The 26,680-nt window shown below is 33.6% G+C and overlaps 1 protein-coding gene across 5 annotated transcripts in view; it reads left to right on the forward strand.

Annotated features, from left to right (window-relative positions):
- PKN2 (protein kinase N2) overlaps positions 1–26,680 on the forward strand; it is a 161,179-nt gene that overhangs the window by 107,469 nt on the left and 27,030 nt on the right. For 2 of the 5 annotated variants that reach the window (XM_082614062.1, XM_082614061.1), the window contains exons 16-22: positions 4,098–4,274; positions 8,575–8,637; positions 9,878–9,954; positions 11,995–12,137; positions 14,274–14,381; positions 14,587–14,667; positions 17,958–17,987. In XM_082614062.1, the coding sequence (XP_082470188.1) occupies positions 4,098–4,274; positions 8,575–8,637; positions 9,878–9,954; positions 11,995–12,137; positions 14,274–14,381; positions 14,587–14,667; positions 17,958–17,987 (679 nt within the window). The other 3 variants (XM_082614060.1, XM_082614063.1, XM_082614059.1) reach the window with 3 other exon arrangements.

The raw sequence follows: 26,680 nt of genomic DNA on the forward strand, positions 1-26,680 counted from the left end.
AAAAGTTGATGAGTAATCTTTATCTAACTTCAGTTATAAATCCATGTATTCAGTAACATGGAAGTAAAATAATTTCCATTAGAACCAGAAAAACAGAGAAATGTAAAATTCAGAGTGAGAAATAAAACTCACTCTTAGAGGACTTTGAGGAAGGCAGCAGAAAAAGGAACAATTAGAGAAGTCAAGAAAAAAAATTAATTTAGAAAATAAGAAAACAGACCAGCATGTTTTTAAAAGTTATATAACTTGCAAGTCTGAATAGTAAACAACTAAGCAGAAATCTTTTATATCCACGTTCTATCTCATCCTTTTAATAGATCCATAGAATTCAATGTTATTGCATATCAGTGGGTTTTTTTTTCCTATAGATGTTTCTGAAATGCTTGATGGTTCTTAATGACAGTTTTCATTTCTAAATTTTCTCTTTCTAGTGTGAATTTTATTATTTTACTTACAGAAAATTCCAAATCAACTTGTTTTTTGTTGTTATTTGGTTTGGTCTTTTTTCTTCTAATTTTATTGAGATATAATTGACATGCAGCACTGTATAAGTTTAAGGTGTACAGCATAATGATTTGACTTACATACATCATGAAATGATTGTCAAAATAAGTTAAGTGAACATCATAGAGATACAAAGTTAAAGAAATAGAAAAAAAATATTTTCCTTGTGATGAGAACTCTGAAGATTTACTCTTTTAACAACTTTCATATATAACATACAGCAATGTTAACTTTATCATATTGCACATTATATCTCTAGTACTTATTTATCTTATAACTAGAAGTTTGTACCTTTTGACTGCCTTCATCCAATTTCCCCTCCCCTCACCCCATCTCTGGTAACCACAAATCTACATCTTTTTTTTTTTTTTTTTTTTGCGGGCCTCTCACTGTTGTGGCCTTTCCCGTTGCAGAGCACAGGCTCTGGATGCGCAGGCTCAGCGGCCATGGCTCATGGGCCCAGCTGCTCCGCGGCATGTGGGATCTTCCCAGACCAGGGCACGAACCTGTGTCCCCTGCATCGGCAGGCGGACTCTCAACCACTGCGCCACCAGGGAAGCCCAAATCTACATCTTTTTAAAGGAACACAAATTATGCACTAACTTCAAAGTAATGTAATTCATGTACAAAGATCACGTTTTCCACCTACCATTAGTAGAACTTCTTTCTGAGTGCCATCTTCCCCCACTCCTGAGTAGGAATGTTAAATGTGTGTTACTGTTAATGCCTGCTCACTCAGCTTCCTTTTCTTACCAGTTCACATTTCAAAACAACAGAATAGACTTGGAAGTATATTTTTGTAGTTGCAGAACAAAAACACAGCTAGCCAGATTTTCTATATATATCATATATACGTATATATGATTTTTTTTCGTATATATGATTTAATCCTGATTAGCCTTATTAATGTTGTAATTTTCCACTGACCAAAATAACTATTTATATAGTTTTTAAGTTTCTATCATGTCTAATAATGTACTGAAGGAAGTACACCAAAAAATGTTAGAATGGACCTAGTCACTTAGGGAGATAAAACATAAATACATTAGTTATATAAATAAAACAGATTAGATACGTTTGAGTTTAAGCTGAACAATGAAGGTGTGCTGGTGGATTTAGGTAAGGCCTTGTAAAGAAGATTGGATTTGTGCTGATCTTTGGCAGATGGAAGATATTTGGGAACATGGAGAGGAGAGAAATGACAAGATAGAGGAAAATGTTCTGGACAGAATGAAGTTTGAAGTTTTGAATAAGGTTGGATTGTTTCATGGACTTTTAAGGAGAATATACAATTTAGATTAGGTTGGGAAAAGTTAAAGACTTACGGAGCAGCTTTCTGGTGTGCTGTATAATGCTTAAAATTAAAATTATTGTTCCTGTTGGGGTCTATAATAATCCTTCCTCCTTTACCTAATAGTCCTAAGACATCTATCCAGCCCTCATCAATATTGTCAGTCCTCATCAAACAATTCTATGAATGGCATTAAAACCATTTTAAGAGGAATTCTGGTTAATCCTTTAGACCATTTACATGTTCAACACAGGTCTAACCTTATACTTATCCAGTTGAGAATTAGTAATTCACCCATAGTGGATTAGTAATTCACCCATAAACCATACACAGTGAAGAGGCCACGTTTGCCATCTAGTTGAGCCCAAAACATCTTGCCAGTTTGTCTTATTTCATTTCATGAATATTTTATCCTCATTAGCCAAAATTTAGATTGACATAGTAAATCAATTGTTTTAGAATCTGTCTTACAGACCTTGCCCAATTGGTCATTGTTTCCCAATAAATTTAAATGGTGATAAAGTCAGAGCTGTTAACTGTTCTTTCTAATCTTCTGTGAATTTATTTCTAATAGTGACTTAATTTGTAGTAACATTTAGAAACCTTGCATATGTATGTAGACATAAGCCCAACGCTTTAGAAACAATTACAGTGGGGCTTTCTGTTTCTGAGTATATATAAAGTTGTAAACAGATTGTGTGAAATAAGAGGGTAAGAGTTCATCTAGAATGTGACCATATTAAATGGAGTTTAAACACTATTTCATAATAGCTGCATTTGCTGTCAGTATTTAAAACTGAACAGGTGTTTTAGTTCATAATTCAGAATACAGCTATATTAACAGCAATAAAAATTCCATGTTCCTTCTACACAACAGGTATACTCTTAAATGTTTTCAAAATTCTGTTTAATTTTCTTGAGTCATAGCAGTATAATCTGGATACCCAAACAAATGCTTTAATCTTTAAATTAACCTTTTTAAAATTAACTCTGTAGAGATCCAAAAGAAAGGAGAATGGGTCTACCTCCTTCGAACATTAGAATTTTGGTTTGGTATTTTGAAATCAATAAAACCAAGTACACACACACACACACACACATCTAAGCAGTTCTTTAATTTTAAAAATGAAAGCATTATTAATGCTTTTCAACAAACATTAATGTTAATTTTTGATTCCAGTCTCAAAAACAAACAAAAATGCCTATTTTGTATTAGAAACATAAATGTAATCTAATTGTCAATAAAATACGTCTGTAGGTATATTTATTTTGATCAGATGCTTAAAGTGTTAATTCCGAGTTGTATTTGAATAATATTTGACCTGGTTTTCTTCTGCTTTGAGGTGTTTTTTGTTGTTGTTGTTTAGATTTTTTTTCTTTTTTTTGTTTTTCCCCAGTTATACATACACATGTATCTATTCTTTCTCAAATTCTTTTCCCATTTACGTTTTTACATAGTACTGAACAGAGTTACTTGTGCTATACAGTAGGTCCTTGTTGGTTATCCATTTTAAATATAGCAGTGTGTACATATCTGCTTTGAGTTTTAAGTCAGGTTGATTTACTAAATATTTTCAGGGGGAAGAAGAGTGGTATTTTTTTGCTATTTAGGCAAAATTGTTTCAGAGTCAGTAAGTTTGACCACTGTTCTTTTAAGCAGCTTGTAAGAGTCCTTACAGGGAAACCTGTGATAGCTATAGATTTTATAGATAAATTGTATCATTCTCCAGGAGCTTCCTTGAAGTATGTTATAGAATTCTCCATGTAATCTCTTTATTTTCCAGTTAGCCTTCTAAATTAAAATTTTATGCAGTGTATCTTTACCTCTCAGCTTCATATATTATACGATAGAATATTTGTATACCATAGCTTGTGAATTATAAATATATACTGTCCTTGAAATTGCCTTGATCAGAAAATTTGTATTTTAAAATTATGCTTTAGGTTGCTAAATCCTCTGACCAATTCCTGAAAAATTTTCACAATTCACTCCTAATTAAGCCTTTTTTATTAACTATTACCACTAGCCATATGTGTGCTACTCTGATACTATCAATGTGAACTTTATGTCATGCTAATCATATTTAGTTTTCATTAATATATTTCTATTAAAGTTATATATATCAAGTAGCCCAAATTTTTCAAAGCATTTGTAGCAAAACTAGGACACATTTTATGGTTTTAAAGTTATAATGATTAAGAACTTTGCTTATTTTAGAGTTTAGTAATTTTTAAAGAATGTTATTTCCAACTAGAACTTAAAAAAAAAATACCAGTGATTTTTAAATGTTTTCTCTTACAGCCTGATGTGTGAAAAAAGAATTTTTGAAACTGTGAATAGTGTAAGGCATCCCTTTTTGGTGAACCTTTTTGCATGTTTCCAAACCAAAGAGCATGTTTGCTTTGTAATGGAATATGCTGCCGGTGGGGACCTAATGATGCACATTCATACTGATGTCTTTTCTGAACCAAGAGCTGTGTGAGTATTTAGCATTTCTCTGAGTTTCTTCATGACTGATTTCTTTCTGGGAAGGAAAAAAGCTCTCTGAATTTTAGATTTATTTTTTTCCCTCATATGGAAAATAGATGAAGGAATAATAGAACTTACTTACCTTTTTGCCATAAATAAATGTATCTATTCTTCTCTGTTGTTCATGTTGAAAATTTCATGGATTACCCTAAATCACACTTGATAATTTTACAATTTAGGTTTATTTTAGTAAAATTTCTCTTTTTTTCCAGTATATTTTCTCCCTAGGGAATGCCATCTAGGACCATGGCTTTAAATATTAACTATACTCAAAGTACATTGTTAAGTGAAAAAAGAAAATGTAGAAGAGTTTGTATTATATATTTGTATGAAATACTTCTATTTGCATTTTAAAGGGTAATTTAAAAGAGTATGTCTTAAGTGTTTGCTTGCATGTGCTTACAATATCTCTAAAGAATATAAAAGAAATTGGTATGCGTATCACCTCCAATGAAAGGCATAGAATCCAGATATGATACTTAATAAATAACTGGGTATACTGTTTAAAATATATATTTCACTGAACACTTACAGGATATCAGGTACTGTGTTAAATATTTTCATTTATCGCTAAAACCCTTTTTGTAGTTTTTGAATTTGATATTATATGAAGGTTTTGCTTATTCAGATGCAAAAGAATAAATAATAGCAAACATTTGTGATTAAACATAATTATATATATTCTTCCCCTGTTGTTATCCCAGTTTTAAAGCTCTTAAGTGTTGGAGCTAGGATTTGAACCTAGGAAAATGCTCTTAATAGCTACACTGTATATGCAGATGTTTACCAAATTTATATCTCCAGCCCTTACCTCTTACCTAAACTTCCAATTCCAATAACATTCAGCAGCCAGCTTGACTCTTCCCTTTATATGGCTAATAAGTATTTCTTGTTTAACGTCTCAAAATGAACGCCTGATATTTCCCATTTCCCCCCACCTCACCCACCACTCCCCAGCCTGTTACTCTTCTAGGCCTCTCTCTTATTAAATGGCAATACCATCTACCAGTTGTTCAAGCCAAAACACAGGGAGTCATTCTTGATTCTCTTTTTTCCTTACATGCAACATCCAAATTTTACCTCCAAAACATAGCCCAAATCATAAAACTCATAAACCAGTAGTAAAACTTTATTGAGTTTATTAGTGAATTTTTATCACTTGTCTGTATTCTGACAGCTGACATTTGTGTAACATTTTTACTTTCACTCCTTTATTTGATTCTCATCATAACCATCAGAAGTATAATACAGCAGATAGTAGTACTAGGGCATTAGTTCTGATGGATAGTGAAGCTTTCAGAAAAGGAGGCAAAAGCCACAAGATAATAGAAGGCTACTAATAATTCATTCCCTGCATATTTAAAAATTAATATTTAAAAATTAAAAGCAGGGCATCTAGATTACACCTAGCCCTGTACGAACTGCCTTGGGAATTTGTTTTGTTATGCCTTTTCTTTAATAAATATAAAATCCTATTCTGCCTTAACAAACTTTTTATTTTTGCTGAGATTACAAATTATATAGTACCAATGAAACAATTAAGCCCAGTGAAATACAAGAATAAAACGCTTTATTGCAATACTTCATATCTAAAGTACCTCCCTCTAATCATTCAGATCTCACCTCAAATGTCATTTCTTTGGAGGTCTTTCCTCATTACTTTAACTAAAATACCACTGTATCACTAACGTCTAAATCAGGCCACACTCTATTCTATTTTATATTTTATATTCTCCATAGCACTTTATACCTGAAATCACCTTATTTATTTTTTACATTTTTATTGTCTGTCTCCCCTCACTAAAGGGGAGCAACGAGGACTATGTGTATTCTGTGTACTAGTGGAACACCTAGAAGGGTGACTCACATATACTAGGCAAACGTTGTATTCTTATTGCTTGAGACGAAGGAATCAAAATTAATTTGAGTCCTAGCTTTGCTGTGTTCTGGCTATGTCGCTTTAGATAAATTAGTTACTCTCTCTGCGAGCTTCATTTTCTGCTTCTGTAATATATTTATTTTAAAGGTTTGACTTAATGATACCCAGTATACCCAGTTATTTATTAAGTATCATTAGGACAATCTGTTTACAAATAATGGAACAAAAGAGAAATCAGGGTATTTTTATAATTATTACAGTATTGTTTTGCCACCAAAATAAGTTTGCTTAAAAAAAACTACCTTAAGCAGTTTTAGAATCACATGTGTTTTAATGGACTTCAGCTAAATCTTTTAAACTTACGATAAATAATTACATAAGATCTAATGTATAATCAAATATTTATAAATAGTTGCATTTTAAAAAATCTCCAAATTATGGTTCCATTTTTTAAAAAATAAACACAAAACATATCTACATGTACATGTAAATACATTCTAAAAGTTTGAAGGACATTCACCAAACTAACAAAAGTAGTTACCTTTATGGATAGTAGTGGCGTCGGGGTGAGATGGAGATGGATGAATGAAAAATTGTGCTTTAGGGTAGGGATATTATGTGTATTTTATAGAGGAAATATCCATGTATTACTTGTAAAATTAAGAACTGATTCTCCTAAGTGTCTCCTTATAGGCTATTCTACACTGAAGACAGATCTGCATTTTTTAATTCATTCATTTATTTATTACCTACCTCCTTATTCAGTAAGGCTATTGTGTATCAAGCATTTTGCTAAGCATTTAGGCTAAACACTGAAAAAGACAAACATGGTCTGATCCCTCAAGAGTTAATATTCTAGCTGGGTTGAAGTTTTTCTAAGATCTAAACCTGTTTATCCAATTTCTAGACCTCTTCACCTTTCCCAAGGCAATTTGAGGTCAATATGTCTAAAGGCAAGCTCACTTTCCCCACAAAACTTTGGCTACTTCTGTATTTCTCCACCTATTCATTACAATAAAAAGGAAACCTTGAGAGTCATCTTCAGCTTTTCCCTCTCCCTCATCCTTTATAGCTAATGAGACACCAAGTTCTATCATGCTCGTTTTAAAGTTTCTCTTGAATCCATCTCTTATTCTCTTTGTTGCCACTACATTAGAGGTACTCATGATCTTTCATCTGTACTATCATTTTAGCCTTATCTGTTCCTTTTCCCTCTGGATATCTACCTACTTCCACTCTACTTCATACTACTATCAAGAAAGTTCTCTGTAACATAAATCTGATTATTCTGCCCTGATTAAAATGGTTTGATTTGCTATCACTAAGAGAAGAATTTTCAGTACAGGCATACCTCATAGATATTGCAGGTTCAGTTCCATACTGAAACAAACATCATAATAAAACAAATATCATAATAAAGTGAGTCGTGAATTTTCTGGTTTCCTGGTGCATAAAAAAGTTACATTTACGCTCTGCTGTAGTCTATTAAGTGTTCGATAGCATTATGTCTAAAAAAAAAAACAATATACATACCTTAATTAAAAAATACTTTATTGTTAAAAAATGCTAACCATCATCTGATCCTTCAGCAAGTCGTAATCTTTTTGCAATAATAATGTCAGAAATCACAGATCACCATAACAAATATAATAATGATGAAAAAGCTTGAAATATTGAGAGAATTACCAAAATGTGACACAGAGACCTGAAGCGAGCAAATTCTGTTGGAAAAATGGCGCCCATAGTGTTGCTCCATTCAGGGTTGCCACAGACCTTCAATTTGTAAGAAAACACAGTTGTCTGTGAAGCACAATAAAGTAAAAACACAGTAAAACAAGGTATACCTGTGTTCATAATATGACATTCAAGGTCCTTCACAACTTGATCTCAGGCTATCTTTTCAGCTGCATCTCCCGCTACTTCTTCCTTATCCTTTACTTCAGCCACAATAAACTCATTATGGTTGTCAAACAGGTTATGCCTTTTACACGTCTATTCCTTTCCCTCTTAGGGGAATACCCTGTATTTCCCCCACAAAAGTTCTACCTTTCATACCGTCCTTCTGCCTTTATGATGGCATATTGTACTTTCTTCGAAGACCCAGATCAAATGTCTACCTCAAGGGCTTCAGTGACTCCACTAGGCAAAGATAATGGCTTCCATTTTAGAGACTGCATTTTTCTTATTTTTAAATTTCACCCCTAATATTTAGCACATATCTTACTTATATGTCTGGCACATAGTAAGGACTAAATAAATACTTGTGAAATTAGTTAACTACAGGGTTCTGCTTTGAAGCATAAAAGTATAAACTGGGATTCAAGAGTAGTGGAATTTATTAAACTTCTTTTGATTTAATTCTTAAAACAGATTTTATGCTGCATGTGTAGTTCTTGGGTTGCAGTATTTACATGAACACAAAATTGTTTATAGGTAAGTAAAGTTTTGATATTTTCTAATTGCTTATTTTGATATGAAGTAGAATTAAAAATAATTAAGAAGGATATTTTGTGTTTAACCAGCTTCTTAATTTTCTCTTTTGTATGATAATTGACCACTAAAAAAGTTAAACTCCAATTTTGAAAGACATGGTTAACACAATAATTATATGATAAACTTCTTTGTTACTTGTCCTCTGCCCATTACCTAATTAGAATAGTCAGATTATAAGTTGGCCTATGATAACACAATTTACCAACAATATTCATCCTGGTGAATACTTTATATTCAACTGATCCACTTGTGCCAGATTATAAAACATCACCTTGCTTCCTTCATTAAGCCTTGTTGTCAACTAGACAGTGTACTTGATGACATATCTGATTTATGTACTGGCACAAACTCCTTACCAAATTGCAGACTAGTTAGAAATAGTTCATAGCCCAGCAACTAGTCCATGGTTAACACTTTGAATAACATTGCTCTAGATCAGACAAATTATGGGAAGGCCAATAAGAATTAAAAGACTATAAACATCAGTTTATTCAAACTTCTAACAATGTTTCCAAGATAACAGTTTCCTAATGGCCCTATTTAACTTAAAGAATAAAACATTTTCAACTTAATTTGTAATCATTTACTATGACTTAATAGCTTCCTCTTTATTTTGAATTATTTTCTTAGAAGGTTAAACCTGCTCCCTTATACCTTACTTATACTGTTTGTTTGATAATTCATTCTTACGGATGGCGTGTAGGCAAACTTCAAAGTTAGTCCAAATCCGAGAGCTCCCTGATGCTCTGGTGCTTTGGATTTGGCACTTTCACTGCCGTGACCCAGGTTCAGTCCCCTGTGGGGGAACTGAGATCCCCACAAGCTGCGTGACATGGCCATTAATTAATTAATTAATTAACCTTGCGTTAAAGATCCATGAACTCCTTCTGAGCTTTAAAATATATATTTAAATAGATCAAACATTTCTCTTTTAGATACATTCTTCCTTTTCTACATAACGGGGAAAATATTCAGAAATTATTTTTTTGTAAAGTAATAAACTTGCCAAAAGGAAGAAAATGAACATTTGTAATATGGTATTTAAATCTCAAACCATAACTTGAAAAAATTCATTTTTAGTAAAGAGAAAGTACAGCTCCTATTAAAATGATATTTTTACTTTATTATCTATTGATTTTATTGATTTTTTTTTCATTTTGCATTTTTTTATCCTGAACAGAGATTTGAAATTGGATAACTTATTGCTAGATACAGAGGGCTTTGTGAAAATTGCTGATTTTGGTCTTTGCAAAGAAGGTAATTGGGTATTTTAAAGTGCCTTTTCTAATAGATTACTATTCCTTTGTACTTTGGAAGTTTTCAAATTTGTGGAGAGCAAAATGTATTTTTTAATTTATTAAAAATTAAACTTTAACTTATTCTTTATTGAGACTTACAGGTTGTTCATATAACCTAATTATATTATTAAGAATTTATTCTGTGAATATGAATAAGGTTAGGTTTTCAGAAATCATAGTATAAAAACAAGATTCTCTTTGTATGATAATAATTCTCTCTAAGAAAGCATTGGTTAAGCACCAAATTTTTTGCTTTGCTGGGATTGTGCAGAGTAAATTATGCATGCCTAAAAACTTCTCTCCTGCTTCTTAAAACTTTTAACATTTTAAATAGGAAAAAAATATGCATATGCCTCAAGAATCTTTTATGTACCTATACATGTGTGTGTGTGTACACACACAAACATGTAAATAAATATGTAAACTGGGGAAATTTGAATCAAGAGGTAGCATAAGAAAATGTAAAGAGCATGGGCTTAGGCACCACACAGTCCTAAGTTTGAATCCTGGCTCTGCCAGTTATTTGCTGTGTCTTTGGACAAGTTACTTTTAACCTCATTGAGTCTGTTTCCTCAGCTATAAAATAAATATAATCCTTCTTGTTTAGGAGTATTATAAGAATTAGAGATAAGTATGTGGCACAGTGTCTAACATATAGTAAATAGGTACACTTAATACACTGTATTGTAGCAAACATTGTCTGTCTCCCCCTCTACTCTGGTAGCTTCCTGTTTCTTATTCAGCTTTCTTTCCATAGTATATAGTATAGTGCTTGGCACATCTTAAGTATTCAGTGAATGCTTAATTAATAAGTAATTGGATGAATTAATGAATGAACTTTATAAATCTGTGTCCATCAGTTACCAATTGACCTCCTAATTATTGAATCTAATGAAAGTTTTTTTTCCTTTTTTGGACTTCTCGGTATTGGACACTATTGACTTAAATGCTTTTGTTCCTCTAGAGTCTGGCCTTAGCCCATTGCTTTTCTCAGGTAGTTTTTAACTAGCAACTATATTCTAATGATTTCCAAATCTATTATTTCCTTTCCTAACATATATAGTCAACTATCTACTAGACAGTTTTACTTGGTCAGCAGGTACCTCAAACGCTGCACAAGCAAGTTTCTTTTCCTCAGTCTTGTTTGAAGTTGATGGTGCCACAGTCATCTCAGTCTCCCAATTTGAAAATGTGGAATTATCCTGGACTCTCTCCTTTTCAATACTTTCTACATCCCGTTAATCACCAAATTGTGCTGACATCTACTCCTTAATATTCCTTAAGTTTTTCATCTTCCCTCTACCACTGCCAACCATCATCTTGTTTTGACAAGACTACTTTAATAGCCTTTTAACTTTTCTGTCTCTGTTCTTTTTCTCCCTCAAATCAATCTGCCATGTAATTGCTAAAATGCAAAAGGGGCCCATATAAATACAAATCTGACCATGGTACGCTGCTACTGAAAACCTTCAGTGGCAAAGATGTGATATACATTGCCCTTCCTGATCTGCCTGCCTCCTTCTCCAGCCAGATCTCTTGCAGCTGTTTGCCTAGTACTTTCTGTTGCAGCAACAATAAACTGCTTACAGTCTTTGTCTCTCCACCACTATCACTCATCTCGGCTCTTTTTGCTGACTAACATCTGCTCATCCTTCACTCAACTCAGGTGTCACCTCTGCAGATAAGTTACCTGAGGCTCCTCTCCTCCTATCCCAACTAACAAGTCAGCTTTCATAAGATGATGTGTATAATGTGCTTTTAGCAGTTTAGAACACAATGAGACATTTTCTTCAATATGTAGAATGTATGTTTGACTAATTTATTACTAAATTTTGAGAAACATATTTAGAAAACAAGTTAGCTAAAGTCTTTAATGTATTTTGAGTTTGATTACCATGCACAAATGTACACCTTCAATTTTGCTTCCTAAGGATATCTTCTAATTTTTTTGCCAGATTTTTTTCTTTGCTAACAAATATTTGAATTTTACCTTTTTCAGGAATGGGGTTTGGAGATAGGACAAGCACATTTTGTGGCACTCCTGAATTTCTTGCCCCAGAAGTATTAACAGAAACATCCTATACAAGGGCTGTAGATTGGTGGGGCCTTGGCGTACTTATATATGAAATGCTCGTTGGTGAGGTAAGCAGTATAAAATAGGTAAAAGGGAAACGTGATTGAAAGAACAAATCATGTCACTTATAAAACCACTTAATATGTCTCCTGCGTAAGTAGAACTTAAGCTTTATAAATATTTATATATTAGTAATTGCCTATGATCCTATATTACCTTCACCATCTTTTTTAGATTTTTATATTATCTGTGGAATGTATACCAATGCTTCAAAAATAGTTTCTTATACTTCAGTTTTGCTCTGGTTATATTTTATGATTTTTAAACACAATCACACGTAACTGATTATTTCATAAGAAATAGAAAGCAAGAAGACTGATAAAAGGAATGTACTCTGTACCTGTAAAGAAAGGTCGGCTATATATTAGTCAAAAATAAATGTTACCTTCAAAAGCGATACAGTAGAATTGAAAAGATTAACATTTTTTTCCCTACTGTTTTCTTTAGATTAACTTAAAATAAATTTCTGGGGATAACTTAGTTGTATACAGAAATTGTTACCACTTAGAAGACAGTGAATTATATCTAATTAATAAAGCAGTAAGAAGAGACTAATCTATTTTGTCATAAATTATTGGAAATGATAAATTAGGGTAGAATTTAAAAAGAGTAAATATTTAGACAAGTAATTGAAAATTACTTAGATGGGTTTGATGATCTTGAGATGCAAGAAAAATTACCTTGCATTGGTTCATTGTTCTGCAGTTTCCCTAATGCCAATGACCAACCTTGTACATTCTAGGCATGAAAAAACTAGTGGCTGAATGATGAATGACTAAATTATTGAATGTCAGAAACTTCTAAAGTTTTGCTCTGTGATTGTCATTTAGTGGTACTTATACCAAACAAGTAAATAAATGAATTTAGTTCATCCAATGACAGTACTTTTTGATATGTCAAATTGGAGTGGAAACTTGGAAAAGGAGGAAAAGAAATAGCAAATTAAAACATTTACTATGTGCTAGGCACTATTCTATGTGCTTTATAAGTATTAGCTCATTTAATTTTTCAGCAAACTTTAATGAGCTCAATAGTAGTCTTATGTTAATCTCCAGATGCATAAATAGAGACACAAAGAAGTTAATAGCTTGCTTAAAGTCACACAGCTCTCATATGATGGAGCTGGGATTTTAACCTGTCTGTAAACCATTGTGGTTTGCTGCCTGCAGGATAGGGTATTTAATATACCCAAATTTATTTCTTTTCTTAAGACCATGGGTTCAGATCTGAATTTTTCACCTCTATTTAGAAAAGCATAAAGATGGAAAGGTATATTTTATCCCTAATCCACAGTGGTCTTTACTTTCTATGAGTGCCAGAAGTACTCATAATAGTTGTTTCTGTAAGCTCTGACATACTTGAACTTTTTTTTTAATAGGTTTATTTTATTTATTTACTTATTTATTTTTGGCTGCGTTGGGTCTTCGTTGCTGCATGCAGGCTTTTTCTAGTTGTGGTGAGCGGGGGCTGCTCTTCGTTGCAGTGCGCGGGCTTCTCACCGCGCTTGCTTCTCTTGCTGTGGAGCATGGGCTCTAGGGTGCAGGCTCAGTAGTTGTGGCACACGGGCTCTAGAGCATAGGCTGAATAGTTGTGGCGCACAGGCTTAGTTGCTCCACGGCATGTGGGATCTTCCCAGACCAGGGCTCGAACCCGGGCTCAAACCCATGTCCCCTGCAATGGCAGGCGATTCTTAACCACTGTACCACCAGGGAAGTCCCGGCAGTTGCTTCTTAGTGCAGTCATTATGCCTGCAGTCTCTAATTGTGTTTTGCCACCATTAATTTGCTGTTGACTGTGAAATTCAAACCACATCCATGTCTGATGTATTTCTACAAAGTCTGTGCTTCCCTCTGTAGTAACACTTATTACTGTATTTGCCTTACCCATTTCCTTCTGTCTTTCCACAAGAAGATTTCAATAAGAGTATATGGTGTATCCTCTGGTTAGTAGTTACCTATCTATTGTGACTTCTTGTAATCCTTATTTGTTTGATGTTTTGGTGGGTCTGTTTTTTTGTTTTTGTTTTTCCTTTTTCTTATTTTCCTCACTATCTGGTTCTTGGTTGTACTTCGGAACTTTGAATAGATGATGAGATTTTACTGTATTGAAACTCATTTTGATTGACTCAAGGGTATTTCTTCTAGTCTCCCTTTCCTGGTGATGATGAAGAGGAGGTTTTTGACAGTATTGTAAATGATGAAGTAAGGTATCCAAGGTTCTTATCTACAGAAGCCATTTCAATAATGAGAAGGGTAAGAATTAATAATTTATAAAACTACTGAAATTTTTTAAAGAACATTTCCCAGTAGAATTTTAGAAGTTGTTTTTCAATTATAGATGTTGCATGGTTTAGACAAACACATACCAAAAGAAACATCTAAAGCTTTGCAAGTTATGAGAATCCTTGTCAATGAGTCCCTGGTTTTATATTAACTTTCTTCCTTTATATTGTGTTAGTTATTAAGAAGAAATCCTGAGCGGCGCCTTGGAGCTGGTGAAAAAGATGCAGAGGATGTAAAAAAGCACCCATTTTTCCGAGTAAGTATGAAAGTTTAAAATTTTTTATGAAACTATAGCAATTAGGAGTAGGAAACTAAACTGGTCATTTTATATTTTGTAATCCAGCTAATTGATTGGAGTGCTCTGATGGACAAAAAAGTAAAGCCGCCGTTTGTACCTACAATTAGAGGGCGGGAAGATGTTAGTAATTTTGATGATGAATTTACCTCAGAAGCACCTATTCTGACTCCACCTCGAGAACCAAGGATACTTTCAGAAGAGGAGCAAGAAATGTTCAGAGATTTTGACTACATTGCTGATTGGTGTTAAGTTGCTACACAATGTGAAACCAAGCAGACTGACTCATAAGAAGACCTCCTAAAAATAGCAACCCTTCATTTGCTCTCTGTGCCAACAAAAGCTTCTGAGTATTTTTTAAACATATGAAGATGTGTTTAAAAATACTATTCTAATACCTTCTTGAAAAGTGGCTTTTCAATGTATTTTCAACGTAAATCTGAACACTGGAAACAGTTTCATGGAGTTTAAGCTGAATGAACATCGGCCATGAAAATCTATCAGAAATGAATACTTTTGGATCAATAGTCTTATTTTTTAAAAAAAAAAGAAACAAAAAAAAAAAAACCACTCTTCTACAGTCCCTAGCTTTGCTGTACTCCTGTCTTAAGTGGAAGGAAAATTAATCAGTTAACTTCCTTAGCTGTATTTTACAAAAAGAGGAAAAAAGGGCTTGGGATGCTATTACTATTCACACATAGTATGATTCTGTTTGAATAAGGCAAATGCTCTTATTTTTGTAAAGAAATTACTGTAATATCAAAAAAATTAGTGTGTGCACATTTTGGGGCTTTTTTTCTTTAACAGAATGAGTTGATGTCTTGTATTATAAATTTTTTATATTTATTAGGAGAAAGTTTTTATTGCCTTATCTTTACCAACCGTGTAACAGAGCCTCATGGCTTTCCAACAGAGCTACTTGCCAAACAATTATGTTTATTAAACCAACTATGCTGAAACAAACAGAAACAACTAAACATCTACGTTTACTTAAAATTTTAAGAATGAGGACTTATGATCAGCCTGAACCAAGATACTGTTACCTGTATGCATTCCCAAAGTCTAGATACTCAGTATGTTCAGTCATACCTTCTTCCCAAATCAGTGAACTGATTACTCCTTTTTTTGATATTGTACATTTATCAACCTAATTCATCTTGTTCTTGTGTCTACTGTAGAAGGGAACTATATCTTTGTTAAAACATAGGGATTATCATTGTATACATGCTGTGAACATGTATATGTGCAAGTTGTAATGTATTCTATGTTGTAGGTTTATTATTTAATTTCACCACTTCATCACTTTTGTACAGTGGCCAAGCAGACACCTCAGACTCCAGCATTTACGTTAAGTGCATTTGTACATTTTAGGCCACTGGATCCAGATTTTATATTGGCAGTTACTGAGGGCAAAAGCAATATTTTATAACAGAATGTATAAATATTTTTGATAAAACAGTCTATATTTTATAAAAATTATTATAACACTAAAGCTGTACCTCAAAACTCTCAAAAATAATTTGATCAAATACTTTTTTACAGCTCTTCAGAGGATCCATTTGTGGCTTTTTAATGCTCTTATAAAGATAGGGAAGTCTTTCTGCAAGCCATGACTTTTCTACTTGCCTGGAGTTTTGGGTTTTTTCGTTTTGTTTTAATTGTTTTCCCTCCTAGTCTATGACTTTATTGTTTTTCCCTAGTTCAATAATAACATCTTTGATTCTGTGCTTAGCATGTTAAGGCCATCATACCTCAGGAATAGCAAGTTGTTAACTAACCATACTGAGTTAACCATTTAATCACTATGATGTCATGTCTTAAAAGTTGTTCAAGTTTAAATCCTATGAGAAAAATGAAAGCACATTGATTTATAGAGAATTGAGCTTAAAACATTTATGAATATTTCAGCCTTGCCAGGGTGTGTTGGCATGTTTTTGCTATACTCTGAGAACAGTTAAAATTGTTCAGAGATAATTTCTGTTTCCTTACAAATTGATTATTACCCATGATCCTTTGGGGGAAAATCTTATAGGAAGAGGAAGCAGCAATATGTTGTTTAAAATTCTTTTAAAATGCCAGTTAACTTCCTTGGTGAAGGACAATAGAGGATCTTAGCTTAATTGTCTGGTTTTAATGTAAACAGTGTTAATACAACATTAAAAAAAACACTAAATACTTTTGAGGTACAGTCTGCTCACCTTTTCTGGTTCTCAAATATGCATAGAAAGCAATGTCTAAAATAGGCGTTTAGCATTAAAAACTGACATAGCATTTTGTAACTACGCAGTGTACAGAATTTTTTTTTAATTGAAGTCAATCACTAAAAAAATTAGAGGGCAGGGTATATTCACACAATTAAGCTGAAGAAAGCACTAATTTTTTCTGTAGTTTTAAAAATATATATATTTTAGTCAGATTTAAAATTTTTAAACTCTATAGAATGTAAATATATTTTGTTATTACTGTATGTGTAAGTGACTGCTCAAGCACTTTGTAAGGAAATTAAGATATTTTAGAATGGTACACTATGCATTCAAATTAAATGTGCCTTTATGTCATTTTAAGAAAAAGTGTTTTGCAGTCATAAATTACCACAAATGCACAAATTAAAGTTTATTAGATTGTAATTTGTAACTTTGTTTTTAAGTATTATTTCCTTTTGGAAACTTCCTATTGGTCAGAATATGTATTAGCTTTCCTAGATTCAAGATCTCAAAGACTAGTTAACTTTAGTTAGCCTTCTTACAGGTACTTTTTGTCCTGGGGAAGGACAAAATCATTAAGAGTCAAACCAAATTGTCTACTTCACTGGTAACAGTGGGGAAATTTTGCATTCTGTTCCTGTAAGTTTAGTGGCATCTTTCATTCAGTGGTTACTTATGGGATGTCTTCTGTGTGCTAGACACTAAGGATAGAAAGGTGACAAAAAAAAACGCACCAATGTCTTCATAAATGAAGAATGGTAAACATTAATGCTAAAATGCAAGCACTAGTACTATATGTACTTTTCTCTTGTTTGAGAATAACTTATTTAATTTTAGAATCTGACCTTTCAGAAAATAGGTAAATGAAAACAGAATACTAGCCATTTTATAGTCATCTTATTCAAAAATTACAAATGGAATATTTCAGAAATGTAAAAAGAACCCTGCTATCTCTGTGACACAGATTAAGGTCATAATGTAATCACCATTGTATGTTGACTAGGTGAAAGCTGCATTAAAGATTCAAATCTAACAAAATTTTTACAGGTGCTGCTGATCTTCCCAAAGCAACTGAGGGTGAGTATGAGAAACCCAAAAGAACAAATGCCAACCCATGGATCATATTTTTAATATAGAATTTTTGTTTACCTTCTAGCTATCTTTTGAGATCTAGTGTTTCTCTGAGCTATAAGCTTTATATGTATATACATATATAACTATATGTGTTTATAAATATATGTATGTAAATATATACATATATAAATAGAGGTAAGTTTGTAAAGTAACTTCAAAGTGTCAAAAATCTTGCGTAATTCCTTCTGGTAACTTGACTAAGTAGAAACTCTCAGACATCCAGTACGAAAACATAATTTGAGTCATTGCTGGTCTCATTAAAGATAAGAGTGGTCTCCAGCCACCCCTCACCCCAAAGTAAGCAAACAAACTTGAGCATGAATCTGCACACACTAGGGCTTCAGCTCCTAAGAGTTAGGGAATATCCAAGCACAAAAGTGAGAATACTCAGAGGTTGGGATGGAAGCTGAGTCCACAGATTAGGCCAGAGAAGTAGGAAGTTGGAGAAGATAAGAGCCAAAATGGCAGGGAGCTGACTTTGGAAATGCAGACACCCAGAAGAAGTGGAGTTGCCAAGGATGGATTTCTATAGCAATACCATTATGAGGATAACACACCTTGGAATTGCAGTAGAACTTATATGTTCTGTGCTAAAATTCTCTAGAGGAGCTCAAGTTCTATTTTGCAAGTCACTCTCCATCTACCAGTAGAATCAAATACTTTCCCAGTGAAAGCTTTCCTGGATGGAAATATATAGGATTTCAACAGGTTAAGATCAAATAATACACTATCACAGATCACCAAATACATGAGAGACAGCAAGTTATCTTGAATGAAGCCAATAAAAATAGTAAATATAGACAGCCCCTCCAAAAGATTGCAAATGTTAGAATTCTCAGATATAAAATTTAAAATAACTATATAAAAAAGTTTATATACCTAAAATTTACGAGGATAAATATGTAAAATGAAATTTGAAAGAAATTAACAAACATTTTTAAAATCCAAAAATTAAAAAAATATATAAATGACCAAATTTGAAACTCAGTGGAAGCATTACAGCAGATTACACAGGTGAAAAAAGAACTGGAGAACTGAAAGATACATCTGAAAAATAATCCCAAGTAAATCAAATAAAGAGATAAGGAAATGGAAGATATCAAAGTAAAGTTAAGAGATATGGAAGATGGAAGGGAGACACAATTGGAATAAATGGAAGAGAAGCAATATGTAAAGACATAATGGCTGCAAATTTCCCAGAGAAGAAAAATATTTAATAAGTACAATATTCTCCGTACAGAATAAATATAAATTTATGCATAGAATCATTGTAGTGAAACTGCAGACCACAAAGACAACATTTTGAAAATACCCAGGGAGAAAGGAAAGACTAACAGCTAACTTTTCAATAGCAACAATAGAAGCAGTGGAATATTGTCTTCAGAGCACTGGAAAATAAAATGTCAACCTGAAATTGTGTAGGACGTAAAATTTTTTTAAGAATGAAATCAATTAAAATATTTTTTAAAGGAGGGCTTATGATCAAGGTCCTACTCTAAAGGAAGTGCTTCAAGAAGAAAGAAAATGATCCCCAAAGATGATCTAAGATACAAAAAAGGCTTGTGAGCAAATAAAATGGTAAACACTTAGGTAAATCTAAATAAACCAAATCCATACATAGAAGCCTTTTTTTTCTGTTAAGTCAACAGAAAATCTGGGCAACAGATGTAAGAAAATTGAGATAGAGAAGATCAGAACTAAAGTATTCTATTGTGTTGTTGGGGTGTCTAGGTCTTTTTTGTTTTAACATCTTTATTGGAGTATAATTGCTTTAGAAAGGTGTGTTAGTTTCTGCTGTATAACAAAGTGAATCAGCTATACATATACATATATCCCCATATCTCCTCCCTCTTGCATCTCCCTCCCACCCTCCCTATCCCACCCCTCTAGGTGGTCACAAAGTACCGAGCTGATCTCCCTGTGCTATGCGGCTACTTCCCCACTAGCTATCTAGTTTACATTTGGTAGTGTATATATGTCCATGCCACTCTCTCACTTCGTCGGGTAAGGGTAAGCTGGGTGTCAAGGTATTGATTAACTTTAGTTAAATGTACAATCATAAAATGTCAAGGATATTCACTGAAAGAATATAGTGTGTATAAATTCCAAACCAAAGGTAGCATGGTAGAAATCTAAATGTATAGCAATGTAAATGGAGCAGACTCACTAGTTAAAACCAAGGTATAGATTTTTAAAAGGAAATCTGACTTTATAATGTTTACAAAAAGATAAATCTAAAACATGTACGCAGAGAAGTTGAAAGTAAAAGTAGGAGGAAATATGTATAATGCAAAAACCAATCCAACTAAAGCTATGGTAGCTCTATTTAATATCAAACAAAACTGATTTTAGACCCATCTTGAAATACATGTGTCACTAAGAGTAGAGTGTTCCTACACAATGATAAAAGATTCAGTTCACCAAAAAGATATAATAATTCCAAGCATATATGTATCTAATAAAATAGTCTCTAAATACATAAAGCAAAAATTCTTAGGGCCTCCCTGGTGGCGCAGTGGTTGAGAGTCCGCCTGCCGATGCAGGGGATACGGGTTCGTGCCCCGGTCTGGGAGGATCCCATATGCCGCGGAGCGGCTGGGCCCGTGAGCCATGGCCGCTGGGCCTGCGCGTCCGGAGCCTGTGCTCCGCAACGGGAGAGGCCACAACAGTGAGAGGCCCGCATACCGCAAAAAGAAAAAAAAAAAAAAAAAAAAAAAAAAAAAAAAAAAAATTCTTAGAGCTACTTTAAAAAACTAGCAAATATCCATCAGGTTGAAAGAGTTCAACTCATTATTGGACAACAGACTTTCTAATCATCAAAGCTATAAAATGTTAGAAGAAAACAGTAAGCTTGGTCCAGTGGACATACATAGATTTCTGCCTCCAACAATTAAGGGATTCCACAGTTTTTTCAAGTACATATGGAGCATTTACAAAAATTGAGCCATAAAACAAATGGCAGAAAATTACAGAGTATAGTTATACCAATTATATTTTCTGTCTAGTTAGAACAAAAAGATTACATATATGTACATATATATGTGTGTGTATATATATATAAAGTATTTGAGAAAAAAATTTACCCTTTCAATAATGGAGAAAATGAAGAAATAATAGTAATCATTAAATACTTATAACTGAGTAATAGTAAAAACATTGCATTACGTACCAAAACTTGAGATGCAGCAAAAGTGGTTTTTCCAGGGTGCTTTATAAACTAACTACTTATTAGAAAAAGGAAGGTTAAAAATGGATCAAATTGTTCAGTTTAAGAAGATAGAAGAAAAAAAAAAACACCAATAAATGAAGTAAATAGTAAAAATAGTCAATATAATAGAAACAAAAGCCAAAACCTTGTTCCTTTGAAATGCTAACAAAGTAGACACAGCTCTGAAAAGATGAAATGAGAGAAGGCATAAAAAATACTACCTATTATAAATGAAAATGCAAGTGCGAGAAAGATTTTTTAAAATTGAAACAAGGGCTTCCCTGGTGGCGCAGTGGTTGAGAATCTGCCTGCTAATGCAGGGGACATGGGTTCGAGCCCTGCTCTGGGAGGATCCCACATGCTGCGGAGCAACTAGGCCCGTGAGCCACAACTACTGAGCGTGCACGTCTGGAGCCTGTGCTCCGCAACAAGAGAGGCCACGATAGTGAGAGGCCCGTGCACCATGATGAAGAGTGGCCCCCGCTTGCCACAACTAGAGAAAGCCCTCGCACAGAAACGAAGACCCAACACAGCAAAAATAAATAAATTAATTAAAATTGAAAGAAAATACTTCAACATAACACATAAATTTGAGAACTTAAAATAGTGGAGATAATCTTTGAAAACGATAAGAATACTAACCTAGAAATAAAGACTGAATAATCTCATAACAATTAAAAACATAAAAGCAGAAGATAAAAGTCTTTCCACAAAGAAAACACTGGATCTGGATTGCTTTACAAGTGAATCCTTCCAAATTTCAAGGAGGAAATTATTTTAACCACAAAGAAAGTTTTTGAGATAATGGGGAAAAGTTATATTTTCTAGCTCATTCTATGAAGTCAGTATAATCTAGATGACAAAATATACAAGAAGAGTATGTTACTAGCAAATTTCACTCATGAATATGGATATAAAAATACTAAACAAAATATTACCAAGTCAGATTCAGTGATGTATGCAAAAGACACTTTTCCATTAGCAAATTTGGCTTATCCTGGTAATGTAAGGATGGCTTAATATTAGAAAATCTATAATTGTCATTTATCATAGTAACGGATTAAAGGAGAAAAAGTAATAGATTTAGAAAGAGCTGATCACATTCTTGCTTTAATGGGGTGGGACAGAGTTGGTTAAACTGATAAGTGGTATCTATAGTAAAACAAAAAACACAAGTAACTAAAATCAATAGCATCATCCCATATGAGGAAACATTCTCTTTAAAATTGGGGAATAGAACTAGGATGCCTGTCATTACTACTTCTTTTCAACATTGAACTCCTTTAATATAAGGGTTAAAAGGATATAAGGGTTAAAAAAGGATATAAAATGGTTATTATTTGCAGATGATATGATTATCAACCTACAAAACTCAAAAGACTACAATTTGATAGCAATCAGTTTATCCAAGATTCTGGTTATAAGATGAAGATACAAAAGTCAGTGACATATCTGTGGACCATCACCAAATAATTAGAATACATAATATTTTTAAAACACAACTGTTACATAGCAACAAAACTAAGTTACCTAGAAATAAATTTAACAAAAGATGTGCAAGACTGGTTTTGTTTTGTTTTGCTTCTAATTCTTCACTGGGAGACATTAAAGAAGACCTAAGTGAATGTAGAAATATCCCATCTTATGATGTGATGTCAAGTGCTCCTCAAATTGCTCTGTAGATTTAATGCAACTCCAGTCAGAATCTCAACATTTTTTTATAGAACTTTACAAGCCCATTCTAAAATTTATATAGAAGAGCAAAAGGGCAATAATAGTAAAGAACAGTTTAAGAAATTCCTGAAGAACAAAGAGGAGGAGAGGGAATTTGCCCTACCACATATCAAGAATTATGAAAATGTAGCAATTACTGTAGAATTGGTACATACTACAAATGGAGAAAGAGAGCCAAGGGATAGTCCTACACATGTATGAAACTGATATATAAAAGAAGCAATATGTTAGTTTAGTGGAGAAAAAAGAAAATGTTCTGTAGGTAGAGCTAGGAAGATTGTTTATCCATATGGAAAGGGAAAAAGAAACAATTTCTGTGTCACACCGTCATAAAAATTTCAAATGAATTAAATAAAATGTCAAAAGTAAGACTTAAAACTTTGAAAATATATGTAGGAGAAGAAAGCACTAAAATGTAAGGAAAATTCATAAATTCAACTAATAAAATTCAAAATTTCTGTTTATCAAAAGACATCATAAAGTAAAAAGGCAAGTCACAAACTGGAAGTAGATTTATTTCCATACATGTAACAGAGAAAGAATGATAGCTAACATAAATTAAAAATTCCTGAAACTCAATAAGGAAAACAATGGGAAATTTCAAAAGATATGAACAGATATTTCACAAGGACAGTAAACATGCCCAATCTCAACTGTAGTTAGAAACTACAAAATCAAGACCATACTGACATACAGTTGCACACATTCAATTGGCAAAAATTTTAAATTAACACCATATCAAGTTGTGGAGATGGAGTGGAACAATGAGATCTCATGTAAATTGCTGTGAGAAGTATAAAGAAATACCCACTCTGGAAAAACAATTTGGTATTGTCTTGTAAGCTGAACATGATACCCAGCAATTCCACTTGAGTACTGTATCCTGAAGAAACTTCTTACATATGCACCAAGAGTCATGAACAAGAATTTTCCTAGCATTATTTGTAAGCAAAAACTGGAAACAACCCAAATGCTCATCAGTGGAAGAGAATGGTTTAATAACATATAGTATAAAATATATACTATAGTATGAAATATTATAGGGCAATGAAAATCAACTGCCCTTATAGTGAACAGTACAAAAGAGCAAAATGAGTGAAAGAAGCTAATTAAAGACTGTATGTAGCCTGGTATTTTTTAAAACTTAAAAACTAAGCCAAGCTAAACATAAATGTGATAATTTTTTTTTTTTAAGCAAGTAATTGTTGAACGAAAATTAAGATAGGGGTTATCTGATGAGACAGAAGAATATGATAGTGGTGGGGAATACCTGACAGGTAGAAGTTGCTGGTAGTATTTTAGGTCATCAGTTTGGGTGGTGATTTAATCAGTTCAGTATATTAATAAATAATATACTCCTCACCATCTTGAGTCCTCACTGTTCTCCTTTTCCACCTTAAATTGCCATATCCATCATACTCTCCCACATATGTGATCCTCAGCTCCCTGCTCCTTTCTTGTTTCTTTGTACAACCCTGTTAAACTCCCACCCAAACCTCTGTTAAATCTATTTCTGCATCTGAACAACCATGCTAACTCATCTCACTACCATGAAGTGAGTCAATACTAAATTTCCTTAGTCTAGTGGTTCTCGAACTTTAGGGTGTATCAGAATCACTGGAAGGATTTGTACATGGGCCTCATCAAGCAGATTGTTTGTTTGTTTTGGTATTGAGTTGTATGAGTTCTTTATATATTTTGGATATTAACCCCTTATCTGATACATGGTTTGCAAACTTTCTCCCATTCTGTAGGGTGCCTTTTCATTTTGTTAGTTGTCTCTTGCTGTGCAGTAGCTTTTTAGTTTGATGTAATCCTGCTTACTTATTTTTGCTTTTGCAGCTTGTGCTTTTGGTGCCATATCTAAAAAATCATTGCCCAGACCAATGTCAAAGAGCTTTTTTCCTATGTTTTCTTCTTGGAGTTTTATGGTATTAGGTCTTATGTTTTAAGTCTTTAATCCGTTTTGAGTTAACTTTTGTTAGTGTTATGAGAGAGGTCCAGTTTCATTTTTCTGCATGTGGTTGTCCAGTTTTCCTAACACCATTTATTGGCGGGGCTATCCTTTCCCCACTGAGTGTTCTTGGATCGCTTGTCAAATATTAATTGACTATAAATGCAGGGGGTGGTTATTTCTGGGCTCTCTATACTGTTCTATGTCAATTTTTATGCAAGTACCATGCTGTTTTAATCACTATAACTGTGTAGTACTGTTTGAGATGAGGACGTGTGAATGCCTTTGGTTTTGTTCTTTCTCAGGTTTCCTTTGGCTATTCGAGGTCTTTTGTGGCTCCAAACAAATTTTTAGGATTTTTTTTTCCTGTGGAAAATGTCATTTGAATTTTGATAGGGACTGCATTGAATTTATAGATGGCTTTGGGTAATACAGATATTGTGTATAGAAACACAACTGATTTTTTTTTTTTAATGGGATTTATTTATTTATTTAATTTTTGTCTACGTTGGGTCTTTGTTGCTGTGCGTGGGCTTTTCTCTAGATGCGGTTCGCGGAGGCTACTCTTTGTTGCGGTGCGCGGGCTTCTCATTGCGGTGGCTTCTCCCGTTGCGGAGCACGGCCTCTAGGCGCGCGGGCTTCAGTAGTTGTGGCACACGGGCTCAGTAGCTGTGGCGCACGGGCCCAGTTGCTCCGCGGCATGTGGGATCCACCCGGACCAGGGCTCGAACCCGTGTCCCCTGCACCGGCAGGCGGATCCCCAACCACTGCGCCACCAGGGAAGCCCCACAACTGATTTTTATATGTTGATTTCACATCCTGCAACTTTACTGAACTTGTTCATTAGTTCTAATAGTTTTTTGGTTCAGTCTTTAGGGTTTTCTTTAGATCGTATAATCTTCGAACAACAATTTTACTTCCTCCTTTCCAATTTGGATGCCTTTTTATTTCTTGCTTGACATTTTTCTCATTCCAATTTTGATTGCTTGCTGATTTTGTAGCTTTATTTTCCTTTACATTGGAGACAGAAATACTGTCTTTATGTCAAAGGAATAAGTTTGTCCTCTAGCATCAAAACACATTGCTGTTCTTAAATTGAGAATAGGTTTAAATGATGGGCTAACATCTAGGAACTATGTTGTAAGAGATGGAGTAGAATGGGAGACAAAACTGGTTACAAAATTTATTTTTCTTTCTTTCTTGTGTGTGTGTGTGCATGCCAAGTAGGTATTTGTATAAATTAAATACCTATTTGGTGTTGTCAAGGAAATATAATTATGTACAGTAATCTGTAAAATACCCCTCCTCCCTTCAAATAATCAGCACTGTGTATCTCCTAGGCATGAACACACATAAACAGAAAGCCAGAAATCCAAGAAGTCAAGATCACCATCTCGGCACTGGACTTTCTAGGGCAGTTTAAGTGTTCCTATTTTCACTGACTAGACCTTGCCTTTTTTTTCCCCCTTTCTACTCAGATCTACTTTATTCACTTGCTTGTCATCCTGTATTAATCAGGTCTCTGACTTGAAACTGTTGAGTGCTTGTGACATTAGTATTACCATCTTTTTCTGTTTTTAGAAGTAAAATAGTGTATTTTAAAACTTTAGTCTCCCATGTATGATCTAATTTAATCCCCAAGACTACCCTATGAAGTTGGTGGAGTGAAGTAAGTTGCCCCAGCTCACACAGCTGCTAAGTGGCAGAGCCAGAACTGTGACCCTTTCCTTGCCCAGTGCC

This window comes from Mesoplodon mirus (assembly GCF_964341445.2).
Source record: "Mesoplodon mirus genome assembly, chromosome: 3".
Taxonomy (NCBI): Eukaryota; Metazoa; Chordata; class Mammalia; order Artiodactyla; family Ziphiidae; genus Mesoplodon; species Mesoplodon mirus.